The sequence below is a fragment of the Maniola hyperantus genome, chromosome 21 (assembly GCF_902806685.2).
Source record: "Maniola hyperantus chromosome 21, iAphHyp1.2, whole genome shotgun sequence".
Classification (NCBI taxonomy): Eukaryota; Metazoa; Arthropoda; class Insecta; order Lepidoptera; family Nymphalidae; genus Maniola; species Maniola hyperantus.
Window position 1 is genome coordinate 4,815,916 of NC_048556.1, and position 21,255 is coordinate 4,837,170.

The 21,255-nt window shown below is 33.7% G+C and overlaps 3 protein-coding genes and 1 long non-coding RNA gene across 6 annotated transcripts; 2 read left to right on the forward strand and 2 right to left on the reverse strand.

The window, feature by feature from the left end:
- The first annotated feature begins 944 nt into the window (after positions 1 to 944).
- LOC117992392 (uncharacterized) lies at positions 945 to 3,499 on the forward strand. The gene is made up of 5 exons (XM_034980080.2): positions 945 to 1,035; positions 1,555 to 1,646; positions 2,091 to 2,465; positions 2,990 to 3,176; positions 3,361 to 3,499. Exons 1-5 carry the CDS (start codon positions 1,008 to 1,010, stop codon positions 3,396 to 3,398), a joined length of 720 nt encoding a protein of 239 aa, XP_034835971.1. The 5' UTR covers positions 945 to 1,007; the 3' UTR covers positions 3,399 to 3,499.
- Positions 3,500 to 3,625: 126 nt separating this feature from the next.
- LOC138403851 (uncharacterized) lies at positions 3,626 to 4,728 on the reverse strand. Its single transcript, XR_011238015.1, has 3 exons — positions 4,647 to 4,728; positions 4,157 to 4,295; positions 3,626 to 3,830 (listed from the first exon to the last, which is right to left on the reverse strand). It is a non-coding gene; the product is annotated as an uncharacterized lncRNA (long non-coding RNA).
- A 1,517-nt stretch (positions 4,729 to 6,245) lies between these two features.
- On the reverse strand, positions 6,246 to 20,649 carry LOC117992595 (uncharacterized). Of its 3 annotated transcripts, none has more exons than XM_069505932.1 (6): positions 20,530 to 20,548; positions 9,285 to 9,417; positions 8,859 to 9,104; positions 8,312 to 8,415; positions 7,035 to 7,173; positions 6,246 to 6,460 (listed from the first exon to the last, which is right to left on the reverse strand). In XM_069505932.1, exons 3-6 carry the CDS (start codon positions 8,878 to 8,880, stop codon positions 6,375 to 6,377), a joined length of 351 nt encoding a protein of 116 aa, XP_069362033.1. In that variant the 5' UTR covers positions 8,881 to 9,104; positions 9,285 to 9,417; positions 20,530 to 20,548; the 3' UTR covers positions 6,246 to 6,374. The 3 variants fall into 3 exon arrangements, with proteins under 3 accessions (XP_069362033.1, XP_069362034.1, XP_069362035.1); XM_069505934.1 differs by lacking the exon at positions 20,530 to 20,548 and adding an exon at positions 9,830 to 10,213 and having other exon boundaries at positions 6,248 to 6,460; positions 8,321 to 8,415; XM_069505933.1 differs by lacking the exon at positions 9,285 to 9,417 and having other exon boundaries at positions 20,530 to 20,649.
- Positions 10,007 to 12,672, forward strand: LOC117992596 (uncharacterized). Its single transcript, XM_069505935.1, has 4 exons — positions 10,007 to 10,058; positions 10,145 to 10,191; positions 11,901 to 12,096; positions 12,593 to 12,672. The coding sequence occupies exons 1-4, from the start codon at positions 10,034 to 10,036 to the stop codon at positions 12,631 to 12,633; spliced, it is 309 nt and encodes a 102-aa protein (XP_069362036.1). The 5' UTR covers positions 10,007 to 10,033; the 3' UTR covers positions 12,634 to 12,672.
- Positions 20,650 to 21,255: the final 606 nt, after the last annotated feature.

A 21,255-nucleotide genomic window follows, 5' to 3' on the forward strand; every position in this document is an offset into this window, starting at 1 on the left:
GATATTTTGGTAGGAACTAAGACATAACAATTAAATATTAAAACTACAAATCAAAAATATCATCTAAACCACGAGGCAGGGTGCCCAGAACGCTGGCAGCGTTACCTCGTTGAATGGCCAGACTAATATGCTGACCGAAGTAACTGCTAGCCCTCCGGTCTCCCGTGGATTTCACGAGACGGATTTTGATGTTTTTGTATTTTTTATTAAGGTAGGTATTCTTTTTGTATATAAAAAATAAACTGTTGAGATAGGGCCTCTATCAAATAAAAAAAAACACCAATAAAGCAAACCAAAATTTTCTCTAAGCTTCTAAAATAATTCAGCAAAAGATTTTGCAATGGTATGCCATATTATATGTGGCGGAGATCTGGTAGAGGTGGAAAGATACCATGAAGATACTATAACAAGGTTATATCAATCAGTACCCTTATTATAAATGCGGAAGTATGTTTGTTTGTTGGTTTGTTGGTTTGGCCTTCAATCACGTCGCAACGGTGCAACGGATTGACGTGATTTTTTTTTAAATTTGCGTGGGTATAGATAAAGACCTGGAGAGTGACATAGGCTACTTTTTATCCCGGAAAATCAAAGAGTTCCCACGGGGTTTTTAAAAAACCTAATTCCACGCAGACGAAGTCGCTGGCATCAGCCAGTAATATAATAAAATAATGCAACACAGCACCACACATCACAATGTGACACATGCGCACACACACAAAATATGATAACAATGATGGAGATAGTTTATACACTGGTTTAACCAGTGTATAAACTATCTCCATTCCAAATTTCAGCCAAATCTGTCTAGTAGTTTTTACGTGAAAGAGTAACAAATATACACACATACCTACAAACTTTCGTCTTCATAAAATATTAATGTGAAAACACCTTCGATAAAAATGGTAAAGTATCAAAACTATTATCAATGAGGTACCAAATTATCGACACTATAAGTGGAGGTTTCTTCGCTTCTGAACCTATTTGTAGGGCATACGGAATCACTAATGGACACTATGGGGTCCTTAATCTTAGGTAAAAAACTTTCTACTAATATTTTGTAAGATATTAACGTGTTAGTGTGAGATCTAATTAATATTTATGAAGGATATTAAAAGAAAATCAAGGTTTTTAAAAACCTTGATTTTCATTGCCTCATAGGCGTTGCAATGCGACTTTTGTACGTTGTAAACATAGATTTATTATACTACCACATCACTGGTTGTAAATATGTCTAACGTTGTATGTGTAAGGTTGTTGTCACTGTCAGAAACATTCATGCAAGTGCTGACAATAACTGTACCAAATTCGGATGAACGATATTTGAACGCATAGTTAATTAATAGACAGACAGAACGAAAACATAAATTTTTATTTTACAAGATGATTTGAAGAAACATTGAAGATAATAAATACCTAGTAATGGAAAATTAAACTTGCGAGCAAAGAATAAGTACGGATATGAAGTAAAAACTTTCGAAACCAACCAGGAACTTTTTGCTTACCAGTTTGTGAATAAAACTAAAATTAAATTTAAAACGAATATATTTTCAGGGTTAATTTTTACAACAATGATAGCTTTGGCTTATCAAGAACCAATAGAGAGCTTACACCATGTTTTAGTGTACCCTGTGGAACCTGGCACGGTAAGAATTGGATGAATAGTTATTTAGATTTCAAATGTATTAAAGCAGTGTATAATGCGTAAAAAATGACTCCTCACGCGCCATTTTAACTTTTTTTGACTAATTTCATGTCAAAAGTACGATTTTAGTCCTTATTTTAAAGGTGAACCATACTTTGGTGCGTGAGGAGTCGTTTTTACGGACTCTACCCAACTGTGGGTTTGCACCAAAAACATTCAACATAATATATGAATGTTTTGATTTTTAACAGATTTCAAGAATATTCTGAATTGTCAAACAAGTTCACAAAACTCTTCAATATTTATGACAATGCAAACGCAGTTCGATTCATTTACATGCTTATGTAAATGTTTCAGCCTTATGGTTTCATCAGTGCAAATTCACGGTGATGAACAGTTTCTAAATCCAATTGTTTTAAGCTAAGTAGTGTCATTATTTTGCCAGAAAAGAGTAAAACGTGAAGCTACAACTGGTAAAACTAAACAAAGCGAATTCAATAAGTTCGTAGAAGACAAATTAGTTCAGCACACTCAGGCACTGGAGCACCTAGTGAAATTGGCCCAGTCGAACGAAGATACGACTAAACAGCTTGTTACCGCTCTAAGCAATAATTTCGAGAAGCCAAAGCTCCCTGAAAAACTAGAGGTACAACGTAAAACCAGGCGCAGTAATTTACAAAGTGATCCTCCACTTGTTAGATTTGGGCAAAACGTTCCTAAATATGGAATGCTCTTCAAGGATTTAATATTAGCGGAATTGAGTAATGATGCGGATCCCATAGCTGTTGCTGAACATGATGTATCTAGTTCTAAATCAGAGGTAAGTGGGTTGTGAACCTTCTGAAGCAATGTAGTGGTTACTTAGTATAATTTATTATTCTTTCATATAATATTATCTTTCACAAAAGTAGTTAATTTTTTTGCATGTTGTTCTTATATTTTGTATTGTTACCTTGCTTCAGGTGACACACCACACACTTACCTTTTATTCTTTAGTATTTAGTTCCTAAGTCTATTTGTAATAAAACTCTTATAAATCATACCTACTGTTTTTGCTTTAAAACTTTAGTAGTTTCATTCTAGAGTTCATTTCTTTTACTAAATTCTGGTATTTGGTTGTATTAATAATTACGCTTTTTATTATTTTTCTTATCTATTAGAATTCAAAGATTGTGAAATGTTTTTAGATTTAAGTTTTTGTGTTTGCTGCTTATTCTTTGATATGGTTTTCGGGTGAGGTTTAAGTAGAGCTAAAAATAATTACGGAGTAGTTACGTGACTGAGAAAGATTAGGAGTACTTTGAAAATGTTATTCTTTCTTTTCCACGATATTTTTCTTTTCAGTCTCGTCGATCTTTCGGTGGAGGACCAATGGTTGTGAGATCTAGTGATCGAACGAGTCCTTGGTGCTCAGTAGCAATATTGTGTCGTAGAACCATGGATCCAGTTTGTGGATACGATGATAACTTTGGTTACGGAAAATTCGACGACATCTGCCATATGTTACAAGTTAACTGTTATTGGAAGTACAGTAAGTGATCATTTTCTTCTTTAACTCTTTCATTATTAGTTTGAAAAGGTTATTATTTTGATCTACATGACATAATTACATAATAATTAGCTCTTTGAAATAGATTTTCTATTTCCTTTTGTTTCACTAATTATATTGACAGAATTGGAAATATATCATCTACTTATATTTTATTCGTTTTCAGATTTTGCTCTGGTCCCATCTTGTAAACCAGTTTTATAACTTTGATCGATTCATTATGGGATAAGGAATTTTGATGCTTACTTTATAAGTTCATAAAACGCGTAAAATTTAACTCCTCACGCGCCCTTATAACTTTTTGTGTCAAATTTCATGTCAAAAGTACGATTTTAGTCCTTTTTTATAGGTGAACCGTACTTTTGACATAGCAGTTGACCCATAGAGTTAAAATGGCACGTGAGAAGTCATTTTGTACGGACTATACGTGTTTATTATTGTAATTTTTATAATATTTATGATTATTGTATGCTTTTAACAAATAAAACATGTTTTAATTTTTAATTTCATTTTTGCAATAAAAAGAATCATAATTGTATGTATGGATTCATATCCAAATATTTTTTTAACCCACACCAGAATGTAATTCCTTTGAATTGGGACAAACTCCTTCTTCTTCCTTTACGTGTCTGAATACTAAAAAAAAAGAAAAAATGATAAAATGTTTTTTTAGTGATATTATGCACTAGCTGATGCCCAGCGACTTCGTCCGCGTGGATTGGTTTTTAAAAAATCCCGTGGAAACTCTTTGGTTTTCCGGGATAAAAAGTAGCCTATGCCACTCTCCAGGTCTTAAACTATACCCATGCAAAACATCAAATCAATCCGTTGCTCCGTTGAGAGAGACATAGGCTACTTTTTATCCCGGAAAATCAAAGAGTTCCCACGGGATTTTTTAAAAACCTAAATCCACGCGTATGAAGTCACGGGCATCAGCTAGTGACTAATAAAAATAAAATTACCCATATTATATTCGCAGGAGTATTCGTACAGGTCGCACAAGTCCAGGAAAGTTCTCGCTTCACTAACCGATTTACCACAGATCATGATGTTATCATGGAAACAGATGTATGCGTGTTCACATAGTTTTTTCAATTCAGTCTGAAAAAATATAAATCCGAAAGTAGGTTTTTGCTCTGGTAACGTAAATCACCACAATTTGCGAATCTGAGGATTAAGTACCTAAATCTAGAAAATCGTTATTGAAAAATGTGAAACTCTAAATAGACTCCAGGTTAGGTTTCACATAATTTGTTATGTGAATTTTTCGTCTTCGCCGTCGATTAATTAATAGTGCAAAATCGAACATTTAGACTTATATTAGCAATATGCTCTTAGCAACGTAGGTATACTTAAGCTAATTTACTGTCGATTTTCATAATATAAGAAAAACTGTCTTTGCTGATCTATGTCAGAACAAAAAGAAAATAAAATATTATGGCTAAATCATACCAAGTGTGCTTTGTCTCCAACTATGTGAGAATGAACTATTGAAATTAATATAAAAGAAAACTTTACTTGCAGAATATACATATTAGTTTTACTAATATTAGGTAGATATATTTTATACGAGTACTCACGGGTAAAACCTAGTATTTAATAAAGATTTTATTCACGAGTCAAATTTAGCTCAATCAACGGATATTGTGCTTTGTAATATTATGATAGCAAAACTGATAGAACAATTCTTAGTTTATATCCTAGACTAGTGTGCAAGTTAGGTACACAAAGGAATTCAGAGAAGCCGTTGTATTCATATCTAGTAGTAATTACCAGTGAACGACAAAGCATAGACGTATTCCTTACACTCCATTATAGGTTACCAGAATCTCTACTATGATGGGCGGTACATACATACTCTACCACACGCATCTTCAATTCGATTGAAGCTCGGTAACGGTCACTTTGCGCCAGGATCACAGCAGCAGCCAGTGTCGTATGCGGCATGACACACAGTAAGATTCAATCATAAGCCTATTGCAATTTTTTTCAGCAGACATGAGTTTGTGGTCCCTATTTTCGAATGCCAATTAGGAACGCGCCTTCTATACTTTGTCGTTCACTGTATCTACCTGTAATAAGATTAGTGGATTAGGCAAAATGTTGCCAACACACAGAGACTTTATGAGACAGATGATCTGAAGGTAGATAGATTACTAGACGAGACGCCGGTACTTAATTATAATCCCCGGTTGATAGAGGTCTACTTAGTGTAAAGCAACTTAAGTATATATACTATTAATGATAAGAATAAAATGATGCAGTAAAATGAATAAGTAATGCTAACTGGTTGTGGCCCTGGGTAACTTGATATTAATACATATAATATGTAGCCTGTAAGTAATCATAAAATACATAATAGCGGGTGCAGCGGTCATAGCCTAGTGGTTAAAAGGTTGGCCATTATTCTTCTATTCCGAGGATCCGCGATTCGATCTTGGGCACCCGCATGTACTTACCGCTAGCTTTTCGGAGATATTATTATGTGCGTTTTAGGCAATCACACGCAAATAGGTTACACTGTATCCTTGATGTTCTCTAAGGTGTTCACAGCCTACCAGTGGTTTACTATTTTATTTATTTTTTATCGTACCACCAACAGAAACAGTTCTCATTCTGAGAGTGTATCCATGCTCAGTAACGGGTCGACGACGTGTTGAAATGATGATGATGATGAGCAATCATTTAGAACTCTGGTCTGGGCCTAGAATGACTTCGAGAAAAATTCTTGTTCTACGAGTACAAAGCTGTCAACAAACCACAATGACTCTTCAGCAAACAAAAGCTGCAACTTCAAACTCGTATCAAAAAAAAAATCTTCTTCGCATAATTACAGAAATACCAATTTTACTATCTAAAGTTATTTTATGAAAAAGGTAAGTAAATATAGGAAAAATCCAAAAAAAGTTATTTTTCTGTTTTTATTTTATTAATATTGATACACAAGAGTGCAATGGCAAACTATTATCACTAATTAAATGATAATAATAATTAGTAAAATATCTAAAAGTCTTATAGATACAGAATTATTGAAACTAGGCTTTTATGTTTTAGTTCTACTGTAGTTTTATAATTTTAATTTTTCGATATAGACTTATTGATTAATCTATTACAATTCTTACATAATAATATGTTTTATAATAAACGTTTTAAAGAACTTAAAAGATATAAGTAAATTGGTTATTTGTCATCATAAAAAGTATTTGTTGGGCGTCGGGACACTGTGAGGATGGACTTGTCTTCGGGACACGCTGCCTGCTTATAGTCTGTAAATGAAATGAAATAGTTTATTTGTATGGATATGGGAAGACAAGGTGTTTACAATAAAGAATTAAGCCAACATATTATCCAGTCAGGAAACAGGTACACAAATTTTTTGACAAAGTAGTAAAAAGTAATGCTTTCTTTTTATCAATCTGAAGAAAGATTATATTATATTGGTATATACTTATTTATAAAAGGAGAAACTTACTGACTGACAAAACAATAGCTATTTTCCTGGTGACGCTAGAAACTTGAGATTTCTCATTTAGGTTCTCTGTGTAGGTACTGTAACGTAGACTTCTACTAAGAAAGGATTTAGACTAAAAGCTAGAGTTGATATAACTATGATTATATTAATACTTATGTGATAAAACAGGCAAAGATCACGCTAAGTGAATACAACATGGAGTTGTTCAAGAGGCGGACCAACAAATTCCTGAAGTGCCGGCTACGCATCGGCAGTTCCTCTGGTGCTGCAAATGTTCATGGGCGGCGGTAATCACTTAACATCAGGGGACCCTACTGCTTTTTTGCTCGCTATTTGTATTTAAAAAAATGCAGAATCAACCAACTCACTCCTTCGTCTAATACAGTTGTAATCAAACATGTCGCAGAGGTCCCTGAAGCCCATGACATCACCAGCGTGGCTGATGCCGCATATCGGCACGCGGTCATGGTTGCACACCTTTGCCATACTGCACCATTTAGGTCCCATCTATAGAAAGAAGGAGACCACATACAATAATAGGGAGAGAGCCAGCGCATGCCAGACCTTCGTTATTTTATAAAAGCTGAAAGTTTCTCTGCGTATTGTCCCCAACACAGGTAGGAATGATCAGCGACTATGAAGTTTGGACCATGGTGGCTTTGGGAGATTACAGGTAATAAATGTGTAAAAAAAACTTACGTCAAAGTATAAAGTTTTTTTATTTTCTTTGGAATAGTATTAGATAACACGTCATGCATTGCCAGCTCCTGCCTAAATTATTAAAGTTTTAAGAGTGTCTGGCAGGGGGTTACCACGATACTAAGTGTCTAGCAATGCATGACGTGATTTCTAATAAGTAGTAGTATTCCGAAGAAAATATAAAAAAATTAGACTATACCTATACTTTGACGTAAGATTTTTTACACCTTTAACTCCCAAAGCCACCATGGTCCAAAAAAACATCCAAAGAAACGTTCCTCGCAGTGTTGGGGACAATATGCAGAGAAACATTCAGCTTTTATAAAATAACGAAAGTCTGGCACGTGCTGGCTCCTAGTCTATAACGTATTTAGGATAATGAATATATTGCTGCCTTATTGCGAGAAGCAATAGGTTTACAATTCGTGAAATTTGAAAAAGTGGAGTTCTTAGGTATTGTGCGGACCAGCCCCCCAATTGTGTAAGAATAACCATTTCATGGCTATCGCAATCGTCAAGAATTCTGCCCTTTGATTGGCTGTGAAAAAATGTAAACAGCGAATCAACCAATCAAATGGCAGAATTTCTTGACGATTGCGATAGCCATGAAATGGTTATTCTTACACAATTGGGGGGCAGGCCAGAGTGCATTTGTTTTGCTCCTTAGTCCTTACACCACCTGCAAAATTCTAATCGGCGTTTATGCCGTTTCAATTTTATAGAATAATTTTATAATATTAAAAATTAATCCGGATGCACATTTCAAATAATAAATAGATAAATATTTCCTGTACCTGCGTTTAATTTTTTTATGAAAATTGTTAAACTTAAGTAGTCGTCTAATTAGGTATTGGGTCATTCTAAAACAATTTGTGAATTATGATAAACATTTTCTCTTGTATTAATTTACATTTTGATCCTTTTAATTAACAAGAGCAGATCATACTTTTTTTACCTTCCGTCCCATGGCGATGTCTTCATTGTCGCGGTCGCGTGGAGGTCCATGCGGGGACACCAATGTCGCCAGAAGACAGGTGACTAGAAGAACTGCTACGCATATAACACTTTTTTTAATTGATGAAATTGGTTGCGGTTGCAGAAATACTTACGTACGCGGCAGAAAATAATGTACATCGACCTCTAGAATGATATTTCGGCTTTGTAGAGCGTTGTCCCTATCACTCATACCTATGTGACGTTTTGTAGATCTCAACGACACATATATTATGTGAAGATGCCATACTAAGATATGAGACATAATTGTGAAACTTATCAATTTAATGGGGTTCACCTTACACATCCCTTATTTATTTTCCAATATTTAACAAAACATACTATATTCAACGGCATTTTTGTCGAAATAATTAATTAACAATTCTATAAAATAAACTGAAATCTAAATTAAAATCAAAAATACATAAAAATATTTAAATTAGATCTTATAAATTTAAAAATTAAATAAAAAGCATAGCATATACAGCTATATTATTTACCTGTTATCTGTGTTGATACCATAGCTTCAGATAGTAGCTAGCTTCTAGTGTCGACTGATTCTCCACAAGTAACGTTGGTTTCATAGTTTCACGTACCTATACCACTGTTTACTAAAACATCATATTGTCCAAAGGGTTAATCTAAACTTCCTGACGCATTGTTCTAAGAATGTGGTCTAGTACAGAAAATTCAGGATTATAATGGCGGGACATGGCGACATCGACTTCTGTGTGATTTTATGAATTCTGAAAAATAAACGAAAAATCAAATTAACCTAATCTCAACCCATCACCGGCCCACTACTGAGCACGGTCTCCTCTCTCAATATGGAGAACTCTCAGGCTCTTTCTAACTTTGGTACCGACATATGTAGTAATTCAATGCTCTAACTCCCATATTAAAGTATACTTAGATTAAATACTTACTAGTGCCATATTCGCAATTGAATTCATGTATATCACATGTATTGAGAAACCATCTTACTTCTCTAGTCGTAGGTTCTAATCCACAAATACGTTTTTCACCATGGATGCACACGGAAGCTTTGAAACAATTGGACTGGAATTAATGTAATTAAGAGGGATAATTTTACCCAAAAATGACATACCATAGATTATAATATATATATGTAGTTATATGGTGCATAAAATGTGTTCTCGCTAATGAGTAAGACAGAAGATATAAAACGCATGAGAGTAAAACCACTCAAAAAATGTGACCTAAATGTAGTAATTTAAAGTCTTCTTTTTAGAAGCACCGCAACATAAATCTTCTTTTTCACATTCTATCATCGATTTTACCATTGTCTTTTCTATGTGTTTAGACATATAGAATTTTACTGTAAATGTACAAAAAAGCGAATTTGTCAATTTTCTTCCTTTAGACTTTAGAGGAACTTATCATAATACTTTACACATTATCCTAATTAAAAAAGTTAGAAGTTTGTTTGCTTGTTTGTATTGATACACACATAAAATCGTTTTATCTTTCTTTGATACAGTGCGTTGCATAAGCAAATTAGCATCAAAAATATAAAAAATGTATGTCTATAGTGTTTTCTTACTACCATTTTATGTCGATTTGGTTTGAGAAATTATAATTGATTTATAGTTAGGTACTACAAAACATTTTTCAATAGAAATGAAATGTTGTAAACAAATAAAATAAATGCAATATGTGCGTGAAATTACTCCTACTGGGTAAGCACTAAAAATAAAATTGTGAATTTTTTTCTGCACACACGTTTACAAAACGAATATTTTGGTTCGTTACTGTCTTGTTCTAGGTACTGCTTTCTTTGTGTCAATTTTGGAGAAATCTGATGCCACTAATGTAAGTTTTGCAGACGTAGAGATTTCACTGTTAAAGAGCTTAATTTTTTTTTGAAAAAACTAAATCTCTTTATACGAAAGTCGAAAGAGCATCCCAGATTTCAATTTTTAAAATGCGTCAAAACGTAATACTAAAAGTGAAATTGCTATGGAATGCAATTAATATATTTTCAGGATTAAAATAAACAGATAAGCCAGTTATTCATTGTAATCATTCATAATTTCAATTATTAACACCAGAAAATAATTATATCATAATCTATTTTATTTCAGAAAAAATGCTACAGCGCTAAAATTTGTATTCACGATGGCAAAGAGAAATGCGGACAGGACATGAAAGTCAACGTTCAGAGATTTTTGGATTCTTGTGATATGAAAGAGTATAACTGTTTGAAAAATGCTAGTAAGGAATTTTCAGTGCTTGTTTTTTATATAAATATGTACTACGGTGCTATATAGAACATATTTAGATGTTATTTTTTGATTTTTCTATGCCATGACTGAGATCAGCCATTATATTAAAATTTTCTTAATTTTACGCCTTATTTTATAGATTACCGAAAAACTAATGCCAAAAACTGCCAGAATTTGCCATCAATAGATAATAAACAATGGGCAGATGATAAAGTAACAGATAATAATGATGCTCATGATGGAAGTAAAAATGAGGCTAATGCAAATGAATCTAAAGGTGACGATGATGATGAAGCAAACGGATTAAATAATGTGAATAGTGACGTTAGAGATAGTAAAGAGACTGAATATGATCATACAATTCAAGAGGTTGAAGCAAATAAAGGGAACGGAATTAATTCAGTGAGTAATGAAGATGTGCCTGATGGAGAAAGTAAGGAAGACGATGAAGTAAATAGAGCAGAAAAAAAACCAGAATCATGCAAAGAGAATAAAGTTAGTAAAGCAAGCAAAGAAGACGGAACTAATAGAGTTAGTAAAGAAGATGAAACTGGCGAAACAGATAAAGAGCAAACTGATGATGAAGATGATGAAAATGAAATTGATGAAGCCGATGAGGAACCCCAAGACGACGAAGTCTATAAAGACAATATCGTAAATGAATCTGAAGGTGCTGATGGTGATTATAAGGCTGATCAAGCAAGTAAAGAAGACAACGAAAAGGGTTCACACCAAGAAAATACAGCAAAGAAATTATATTATGGATTACAAGAAGGATATCTGGGAACAACGGATGAGGCTAATTATAATGATAATGAAAGTGATTGAGGAACATGAATGGATACTTTTAAATATAAAATGAAATAAGTGATAATAAAACTATTTTATTGTTAATACATCAAAGATTTGTTGATGTAGAACGTCTAATTAAGCTTAATTAAATAAGATATATCAAAGTAATAGTTTATTTATTCATTCTGTTTTTGAAATGTAATAATCATCAATGAGTCAACAATAGGTTAAAAATCATTATGATGATAGGATATAGGAACATTGTTAGATTCAGAAGAATGTAGGTAATTTTTTAAATTAGCTTAAGTTTGTTACTATAATTTCTCATTAAGTGAAATTTGTATATCTGATTTCTTTTTTAGTTTTTCGACTTTAGTAATAAAATTTAGATAAAGAAGGGTTTATCCCGCGAGTTTAGAAGAAACGATAGGAAATAGAAAGCACTAAAATGAAGACACTGGTACTGGTATGTAAACAATAAGACTGTTCTCTTCTTACTCGTAGATAACTAAACCTCAGAAAACCAGAATAACGATACACCCAAGTCAAGCTTCAATCATCAATGAGTATTGGTGCTGGCGAACGAAGTACTGTCACAGGACAGGCGGTGTTGTCTGCGGTAGAGATCGACGACTTAACAAACGACGAAAATTCAAAACAGCTTGTGATTTGTATAGCCATAACTGTGATAAAGGTCACGGTAAGTTCTAACTAAATAATTCATTCTCTCCCATTTCTCTGCTTGACGAAATAGAATATTATTACTTTGTAGGTATGATAAACAATAATTGTTAAATAAAGGTTTACCCGTAGCCAAAGCATACAAAAGTGGAATCAGCTAGCTAATTAGGAAGAAATGTTACAATTTCAATTTTTTACTGTGAAAGTATTTTAACAATATTCTACAGGAGGAGCTAATGATATTATTTATAGTGCCCGTGAAATATCCCCTCAACCACATTTAGGTGATTTTAGATTATACGAATGAATTTTTAAATTTTTTTGGGTTCTATTTTGTATGTGACTATAATTATACGTACTATTTGTCGCAATCGAGCAAAAGTGAATCTAAAGATAAATTGGGCAGGGTAAATTTATTGGTCAGTAATAAAATTAAATTAATTAATGTCTCCCGTAATTGTACATAGTTATTAAAATCGGGCCATGGAAGAAAAATAAACGTATTTTCTTTACAGATTTCACCGTAACCAACATAAAGTTCTGCAAAGGATATTAAATTCTTCGGGCGTGTAATTAGCTATGACTTTGTGCACATTAATAAAGAATTCCTTGTTTTATTGTAAAATCTCTTTCAACAGTGATGTTCTTTCGCGTTATAAATATTTGTTTCTGTAAGATTGTTAAAGTACTTATTACCAAAATTTTAATATCATTCTCTATTTTTTTTGTTATTAACATTGTGTAATTGTTATTTTTTAGTTTTAATTTATATTTCATGTCGTATCAATTGCACATCTCTTTCTAATGTGAGTATTAGGTACTATTTTTTTGAAAGTTTGATAACAGCAACCAAGTGCTATAGAAAAGTAAATAACGCCTACTTTGATTGTATTGTATTGTATTACGTCTTAATTATATAATTTATATATAATTAAGACGTAATACAGTAAGCCAAGCCGTAATCAAAGTTAATTTATATTCGACAAAATCATTATGATTACTAAAATATTTTTTGAAATCGGTTCAGAAATGTCAGAGAAATCGGTCTACTTATCAATCAAAAATACTTAAGTGCACCTTTATATAATTGTGTAGGTTCTTAAGAAGACACCTAAAATTATATAATAAAACCTTCCTGAAATTATGAAAAACTGAACTGAAAAAAATATCAAAATCGGTTCGTTGCTCTTTGAGATAATCACCGACATACATACATAATAAATAAACGGATTGAATACATAACGCTTTGTTAAGTTGGTTTAAAAAATGGAGACATTTTTTAGCTCTTTGTAGACACTTATATACTGACTCTATTTATTAGTTTTATTTTCAGCATCCAAATGACTATGATAATCCGATAGTAAGAGAAAAACTAGCCTTATTCTACTGCTTCAAACTAAAAACTTGTACACCTGGAGGAGACCCGGTGTGCGGTTTTGACGAAATCCAATCGTTTTTAGCTGAATTTGAAGACAAGTGTACACTATATAAAGTAAATTGCGTAAGGAAAGGTCGTAAGTAACTAATTAAGTAAGATATCTACGAGTATGTTATAATAATGTCAACAACGATTTTCAACATCTATCTAAATAAATAAAAGGAAAAGGTGACTGACTAACTGACTGATCTATCAACACACAGCTCAAACTACTGGGCGGATCGGTCTGACATTTGGCAAGCAGATAGCTATTATAACGTAAGTATCCGCTAAGAAAGGATTTTTGAAAGTTCAACCCCGAAGTCAAATAGGGGTTTGAAATTCTAGTCCATGCGGATGAAGTTGTGGAAACAAGCTAGTATTTCATAAAATTGAAAGCATTGTCTTGCACTCTCACATGAATCATAGATAAGTAGTTTTCTAGCGAGATTTATGATACCTAACTGTTGCTCCTTTATTATGTCATTAAACCAGGCTGAACGAAGGGTGTGTCTACAGTTTTTCGTTTCTTTAATTGCATGTAATGGTATAGCTCTACTATCGGGATCCGGCAAATGATTCGTGATTATCGCGAATTGTGTAGCCGATGCGGCGTCAATCGTATCGTTCCGCATATTCCCGCTAATCCGAATGTAATTAACTGTTGAGCACACTCCTCCGTGGTTGAGTTGGTGGAATAATGTGGCCAGTGTGTGTGCTGAATGCAGAAATATCGTAACATTTGCCAGAATTTGAATAATTTGTTTAATCCTGTAGAGCCGTACCTACCATAAGGTACCGTACAATAAATTTTAATGATGATTGTGTTATTGTTGCATTTTTTTCGTTTTTCAGTTTTCACTTTAGTTGACGCACCCATTTGTGAAGGTCAAAAGAAATTTTTGTCTGCAAACAGGGATTACGATATGTTCGACCGCAATTTGACATCAATTGACTAATATTATTTAATGATTATATAAAAAAAATTAAATGTACATAATTATTAATTATATGCATAATAATTATTACCTAAAATGAAATGCAATTGTTTTTAAACTGTTTCCTTACGCCATCTATTGGACATTGCTCGCGTTAGATACGTTATGGTGATGTTGTAACTTGTGAGCGCAGTTGTTGTAGAATCACCCTGCTAGGTACTAGCTAAAAATCGTTGACGTATGCAGATGTCACTGTGATTTAGTTTTTAATAAACAAAAGAAAAGTTAATTAATAAAACACTTCCAAACATAAATAATACTTATTGGAATTACTTTGCTTTCCACGGTCTATGCCAGTTCTATAAATAAACAGACGGACATAAAAAAATATCTAACACTTATTTACTACTATGTAGTAGATTCATACTTTTAAGGATGTGTTATAAATTATAATAAAGTAAAAAATAGGTAGGGAAGTAAAAACTAGCTAACTGGGTAGGTACCTACCTACCTATTTTTTAATGCAGAGATTGTAGGAATCTAGGTATATGTATACTTACTTAGGCATAGGTACCTAGATTCCTACGACCATTATCTTTTTATAAGAAACTAACTGATCCCCGCGGCTTCGCCCGCGTAGATTTAGTTTTTTTAAAGATCCCGTATAGCCTATGTCACTCAGGAATAATGTAGCTTTCTACTGGTGAAAGAATTTTTAAAATCGGTTCAGTAGTTCCAAAGATTACCCCCTACAAACAAACTTAACGACATTACCTTTTTATATAATAGTATAGATATAGATAAAAAAATTTAACAAAAAAAATAAAAACCGACTTCGTTACATAAACACTAAAAATTGAAAAATAATTTAATTTATTACCGAATATATTATGTATACAAGAGTTATTATAGTTCCATAATAATACTTTTTGGTGCCGGTGCCAATTAGCTTTAGCTGCGCGAATCGTCTAGACTTCATATTTTTATGGGACTCCACAATGGCACCTCATTGGCACCGACCCCAAAAAATATTATTATGGAACTATATTAACTCTTGTATACATAATATATTCGGTAATAAATTAAATTATTTTTCAATTTTTAGTGTTTATGTAACGAAGTCGGTTTTTATTTTTTTTGTAAAAAAAATTTATTTCACAATTTTTAGTGGCCCCATGGAATTATGCTATGACTGGTTAAAAATCTACTGTTTACTAAGCTATTACACTGATCGCGAGCAATTTACTCTTATCCGTTGAGGAGTTCCAGTATCTATCTTCGAAGATGTTCATCAGATCTTCACCAAATTGAAATGGGACCAACTTTGAAGTATACCCTTTCAAACAAAAAAAGAATTTTCAAAATCGGTCCAGGCGTTTTTGAGTAATCGGGGAACATACATAAAAAAAAAAAAAAAAAGATTCCGACGAATTGAGAACCTCCTCCTTCTTTTGAAGTCGGTTAAAAATATAGACTTATAAGAAAGAAAAGCTAGCATAAAAAAAATCGTAAAACTAAATAAGTAAGTAGGTATCTGTAGCTATTTAAAGTGAAATGTCATCGGTACACAGTGCAGAAGATTAGATACCTACACCTACCCACTCGTCCACCGCGGTTTTCATTTAGTGCTGGAAACGGTACCAGTTTGCAGAAATCCTGATCCAAAATACCTATATTTAGATAGTTAGAGTAGGTATCTCCTAATTCCCTATTTTAGAGACTTTTAGATTTTTTTTTTGGAAATTGCATAATAATAAAATGACAATTTTACAACAATTTTAAGAAGTATTTTTAAAAATTGTTATATTAGAAATATCACATAATACTGTTTACAGCTGTTTCAATTTTGTTTATTCTCCGAAGTTTTTGACTCGATTATTCTACCGACAGTGGTTAATAGCGTCCATCCGTTTCTATTTCTTACAATATGGGATGAGATCACAAATAGAAAGCCGAAATATCCGTTATTGTCACTTTTAACGGGCCGCTAAGGAACATCGATAGAATCGGCGCACGGTTAACATCCCTTTGTGTTTAAATCGATATCATTTTTATAAAAAATCGATTTAAATTCAGTCGCGGTGCTGGGCACGTGTTAAAAGAGCGTGCGTATGAAGCGATTAGAAAGGGTGAAAACAAAGAATAATTTTATTTACAGATTATAAATTCAGGGTGTAAGCTTATGTCGTGTGTTAGCGGTGCACACGTGGCAGGGGACATGAAAATCGTGCGTTTTATGAAATGAGTAGGGATGTATAAAGATTAATATCGATATACCTAAATATTATTTTTATAATAAAAAGAGAAACTCACTGACTTACTCATGTCAATTTCATTTTATTTATTACTAGATGATGCCCGCGACTTCGTCGGCGTGGTTTTAGGTTTTTAAAAATCACGTGGGAACTCTTTGATTTTCCTGGATAAAAAGTAGCCTATGTCCTTCCCCGGGATGTAAGCCAACTACAGAGTTAGCTTATATGCCGGGGCTGTTTCAAATTTCATCAAAATCGGTTAAGCTGATGGGCTGTGAAAAGCTATAGTAGACAGACAGACAGACACAGTTTCGCATTTATAATATTAGTATGATAGTATGGATGGGCAAATCAACAGCGAAATATTACAACAGAAATCTAATACTTATTAACGTACAGCTCAAAGGTACAGCTAAGTCTAGAAAAATACGAGTTTTCTGTATAGCATAGAATATAAATTTCCATGAATAAAGGTTTTCCAAATTTCCACCCATATGAAACCACACATCAGTAGCTTTGGAATATAAGTAGTAAATTAACGATTTATTATAATCTTAAGGCTATTTAATGGCTTACGAATACTACCTAAGGATCTACTTTTTATACGAAGCGATTTAAAAGATAGATGCTAAGAAAATTAAGGATTTTATAATGATAATTGCACAAACTACAAAAAAAATACAGTAGTGTCTTAGCAAATATTTTAAAGTTTCAAATTTGAGTTTGTTCGGAACCCGGTGCTAAATACATACAGTATTCCTGATTTAAACGAATTGATTGAAGTTTTGCTACACATAACATAATATTTTGCTTACAATGTTACACGACGCATTCGGCTCGTCAACTCTATCGATAAGGAAAACTGTCTCGATCCCTGTAGATTACGATAATATCGATAACTTCCTTGCAATCTCTAAATCGGTACTTAAATCGTGCGCTACCCTGTCAATTGTTTTCAATATCAGTTCATTTCGATTAACACGATTATAAGAATCAGCTTTGACGGCAGTTCACTAATTGGTATGCAAGGGACGTGTTGAGGAGCTTGAATTGTGCATTATTGCGGCCTGATTATAATAATTATGATCTTATTTTGTGTGTTTTCGGCCCCCCTATTTTACCCCTTTAGAGCTAAAATTGACAAAAATCCTTTCATAGCAGATGTCTACGTAACAATCTGTATGACGAATTTCAGCCCGATCCATTCAGTAGTTTGAGCTGTGCGTTGATAGATCAGTCAGTCAGTCAGTTACCTTTTCGTTTTATATATTTAGGTAAAAAGTTTGGATTCTAATTCCTTATTAATACTGATTCTACACAGAAATTTAAAATTGTCAATTTTACTTTATAGGACCGTTAACTTTTCTTGTTTCTAGCTTTTATATAATCGACTTACAGTCTTAGTCGATCATTATTTTAATCGACTGATATTAAGCCCTTACCTTATATTTATTATTGCATAAGACGTGCATTATTCTATTTATGATTTATAATCACTGATCAACAAGTAATTACGCGTACAAGGAACAAAAACAGGAAATCATAAACTCTACGAAGAATCGCATAAAGAAAAATAGACAAAACTAATTGTTTTCTATAAATATAATTACTTATTATATTTAAATTAATCGCTTATTATATTTAAATTTCTTATTTGCAGAAGCATCGGAACAGAGAGGTGCCTTATGTTAGAGGCAGTGATGTCTCGCAAATCGGCTTCTTCTCACACCAGGGCGCGTTGTGAACACTCCTAGATCTAGAAAGCTAAAATGTTTCATAGAACTATCCTTTATAATTTAGAAAAGGAATGAAGCCGCTATTTTCGAAATTCCCACGGGATAGGGAATGAAGAAGATTATTATTATTTACGCTTTATGACTGAAGCGAGAACTGACTTTGCAAAGCCGGGGCGGGTCATTTAGTCAAATATATTCATAGTTCAATTAATTTATTAATATTTGGTTTACACTCTGATTGCACCATCGAAATGTTCTACTATCTTATTATGTTTATCTACACCCATGCTTTAAATCCTCTATAAAAGATTCTGAAACAGTTAGCTTATTGCCAACATTAAAACACCCAATATCTTAATAACCATTAAAGCATCCAAACGAGTGTTATAATGTTGTACTGAATTTCATTATAACACTCCTGTAAAAAAGAGACAGCGCTATACTGCTGGCATAACGAGACAGATTTATGCCAGCAGTATAGCGCTGTACCAAGTTTCAACAGTATAGCTCATAGGCTACTATAAAGTTTCGAAAGTATAAAGTACTATAAAGTTCATAGAGCAAACTATAAAGTTTCGTAGAAAAGTGGCTGTGACATACGGACGGACAGACAGACAGACAGACCGACAGACACGACGAATCTATAAGGGTTCCGTTTTTTGTCATTCGGCTACGGAACCCTAAATAGAAAAATACTTTTAATTACTTTTTAGTTTCTTGCGTCTTCGTAACATTATGTGGGGGTGCACTTTTAGGTGTAGGGAGTTTCAATCTCTACGGCCAACAACTCAATACGTCGGAGGCATTATTCAGTGAAAGATATTATCGCAAAAAGTTATAAATTAATCGTTTGAGGTGGGTAGAATTTTAAATTAAGTAGTCAATATTTTATATAATATTTTTCTTTTCCTCTTCTAATATTGGTAACAGACAATACTTCCATGTTCTTGACTTAAGAATCGATTTACCTACGATAGATAGAGGTAGGTATATAGACAAAGATTTTTTTTTCACTTAAGTACGGAATTAAGTTTGACTATGATCAGACGCGATGATAGTCGTGATGACTTAAATTTTGCTTTTGTAATAAAAGTGCATTTTTGACTGTTTGAAAAAAATATCAGTAACTAAGTAGGTAGGTGGGTAAGTAATTTTTTATTTTTTTTGTTGATATAATTTACGGTCCAGTTTCGAGTTGCACTTTATCGAAGGGTACACTGTATGTACTAGTAGGTAAGGAGTACTTAGCTTGTTGGAGCATAAAGTCAACGTCGTCATAACATAATTAATCTAAGGTCGTCGTCTTTTCAACACACTTCTTCCAAATCAGTGCTTTCCTAATATCGTCTCTTAGCATTGACTTTTGACTTCATCAAATCATCATGATCAACCCATCGCATACCGAGCATGGGTCTCCTCTTAGAATGAGAAGGGTTTAGTCTACCAAGTTGGTTAAGTGCGAAATGGCAGACTTCACACACCTTTAAAAAAAAGGATATTCAACATCATCATAATCAACCCATAGCCGGTTCACTACAGAGCACGGGTCTCTTCTGAGTATGAGAAGGGTTTCACCACAGTCCACCACGCTGGCCAAGTGGCAGTAGACTTGCGGATCGGCAGTGGGTACGACAACAGTGCAACGGGTTGGGTTTGAACCGCCGATCTTTCAAAATTCAGTCCGCTCCTTGACCTATTGAGGCTCTTATTGAGGCTCATTATACATGCTATTAGGGAATATTATGGAGAACTCTCAGACATCAAATTTTTACCGTTAAAACAAGTTATATTTAATTTAAATATTAAAATTTAAAACGCACATAATTCCGAAAAGTTAGTGGTGCGTGCCCGGGACACCCACAACCTCCCGAATAGGCCTCTGACGTCTTAGCCGGCCATCGCCGCTTATTGTATATCATCATCATCATCATGATCAACCCATCACCGGCTCACTACAGAGCACAGGTTTCCTCTCAGAGTGAGAAGGGTATTTTATATGCATTATTCTAAATAGAAAAAGCATTTTACTTTACCATAACCAAAATGACCTCACTTTCCGATCCAATAAAGTAAGAATGAAACATAAGAGTCTATATACCTACTTACCTATAGGATAAGTACTTATCTAGCCGTAATAGGCAATAATCTGTCCGCGTTCTTATTTTCCTCTATAAACGGAATCCAGGATGCGTGCATATTTCCATGAATATTTATCGTCGTCGGGTTCTGTTGTAAAACGCATTCTAATGCTTTTTTATCTGACACTTCACTTTGTGCTCACATTTGCGTTCCGACTTGGATTTGTTACGTTTTATGAGTTGTTAAATGTTTAAACGTGTTAGCAACCTCGTTTTGATTTTAACTGTTTTAAGTTTTAAGTGCAAATAATATGTAAGTATAGCCTAAGCTGTGATAGCCTAGTGGTTAGGACGTCCGCCTTCTAATCGGAGGTCGGGGGTTCTCTAACTTTTCGTAGTTATGTGCGTTTTAATTAACTAAATATCACTTGCTTTAACGGTGAAGGAAAACATCGTGAGGAAACCTGCATGCCTGAGAGTTCTCCACAATGTTCTCAAAGGTGTGTGAAGTCTACCAATCCGCACATGGCCAACGTGGTAGACTATGGCCAAAACCCTTCTTACTCTGAGAGGAGACCCGTGCTCCGTAGTGAGCCGGATATGGGTTGATCATCATGATGATGATAGGCTAGCACCATTGACATACTTTTTTTTACGTTGAGGGACAGCGATATGATTAGGTATACCTGTAGTACGCGACAGGTAGAGATGGCAATCGGGGTATAAGACAGGGGACGCCCCGCACACCCGCACG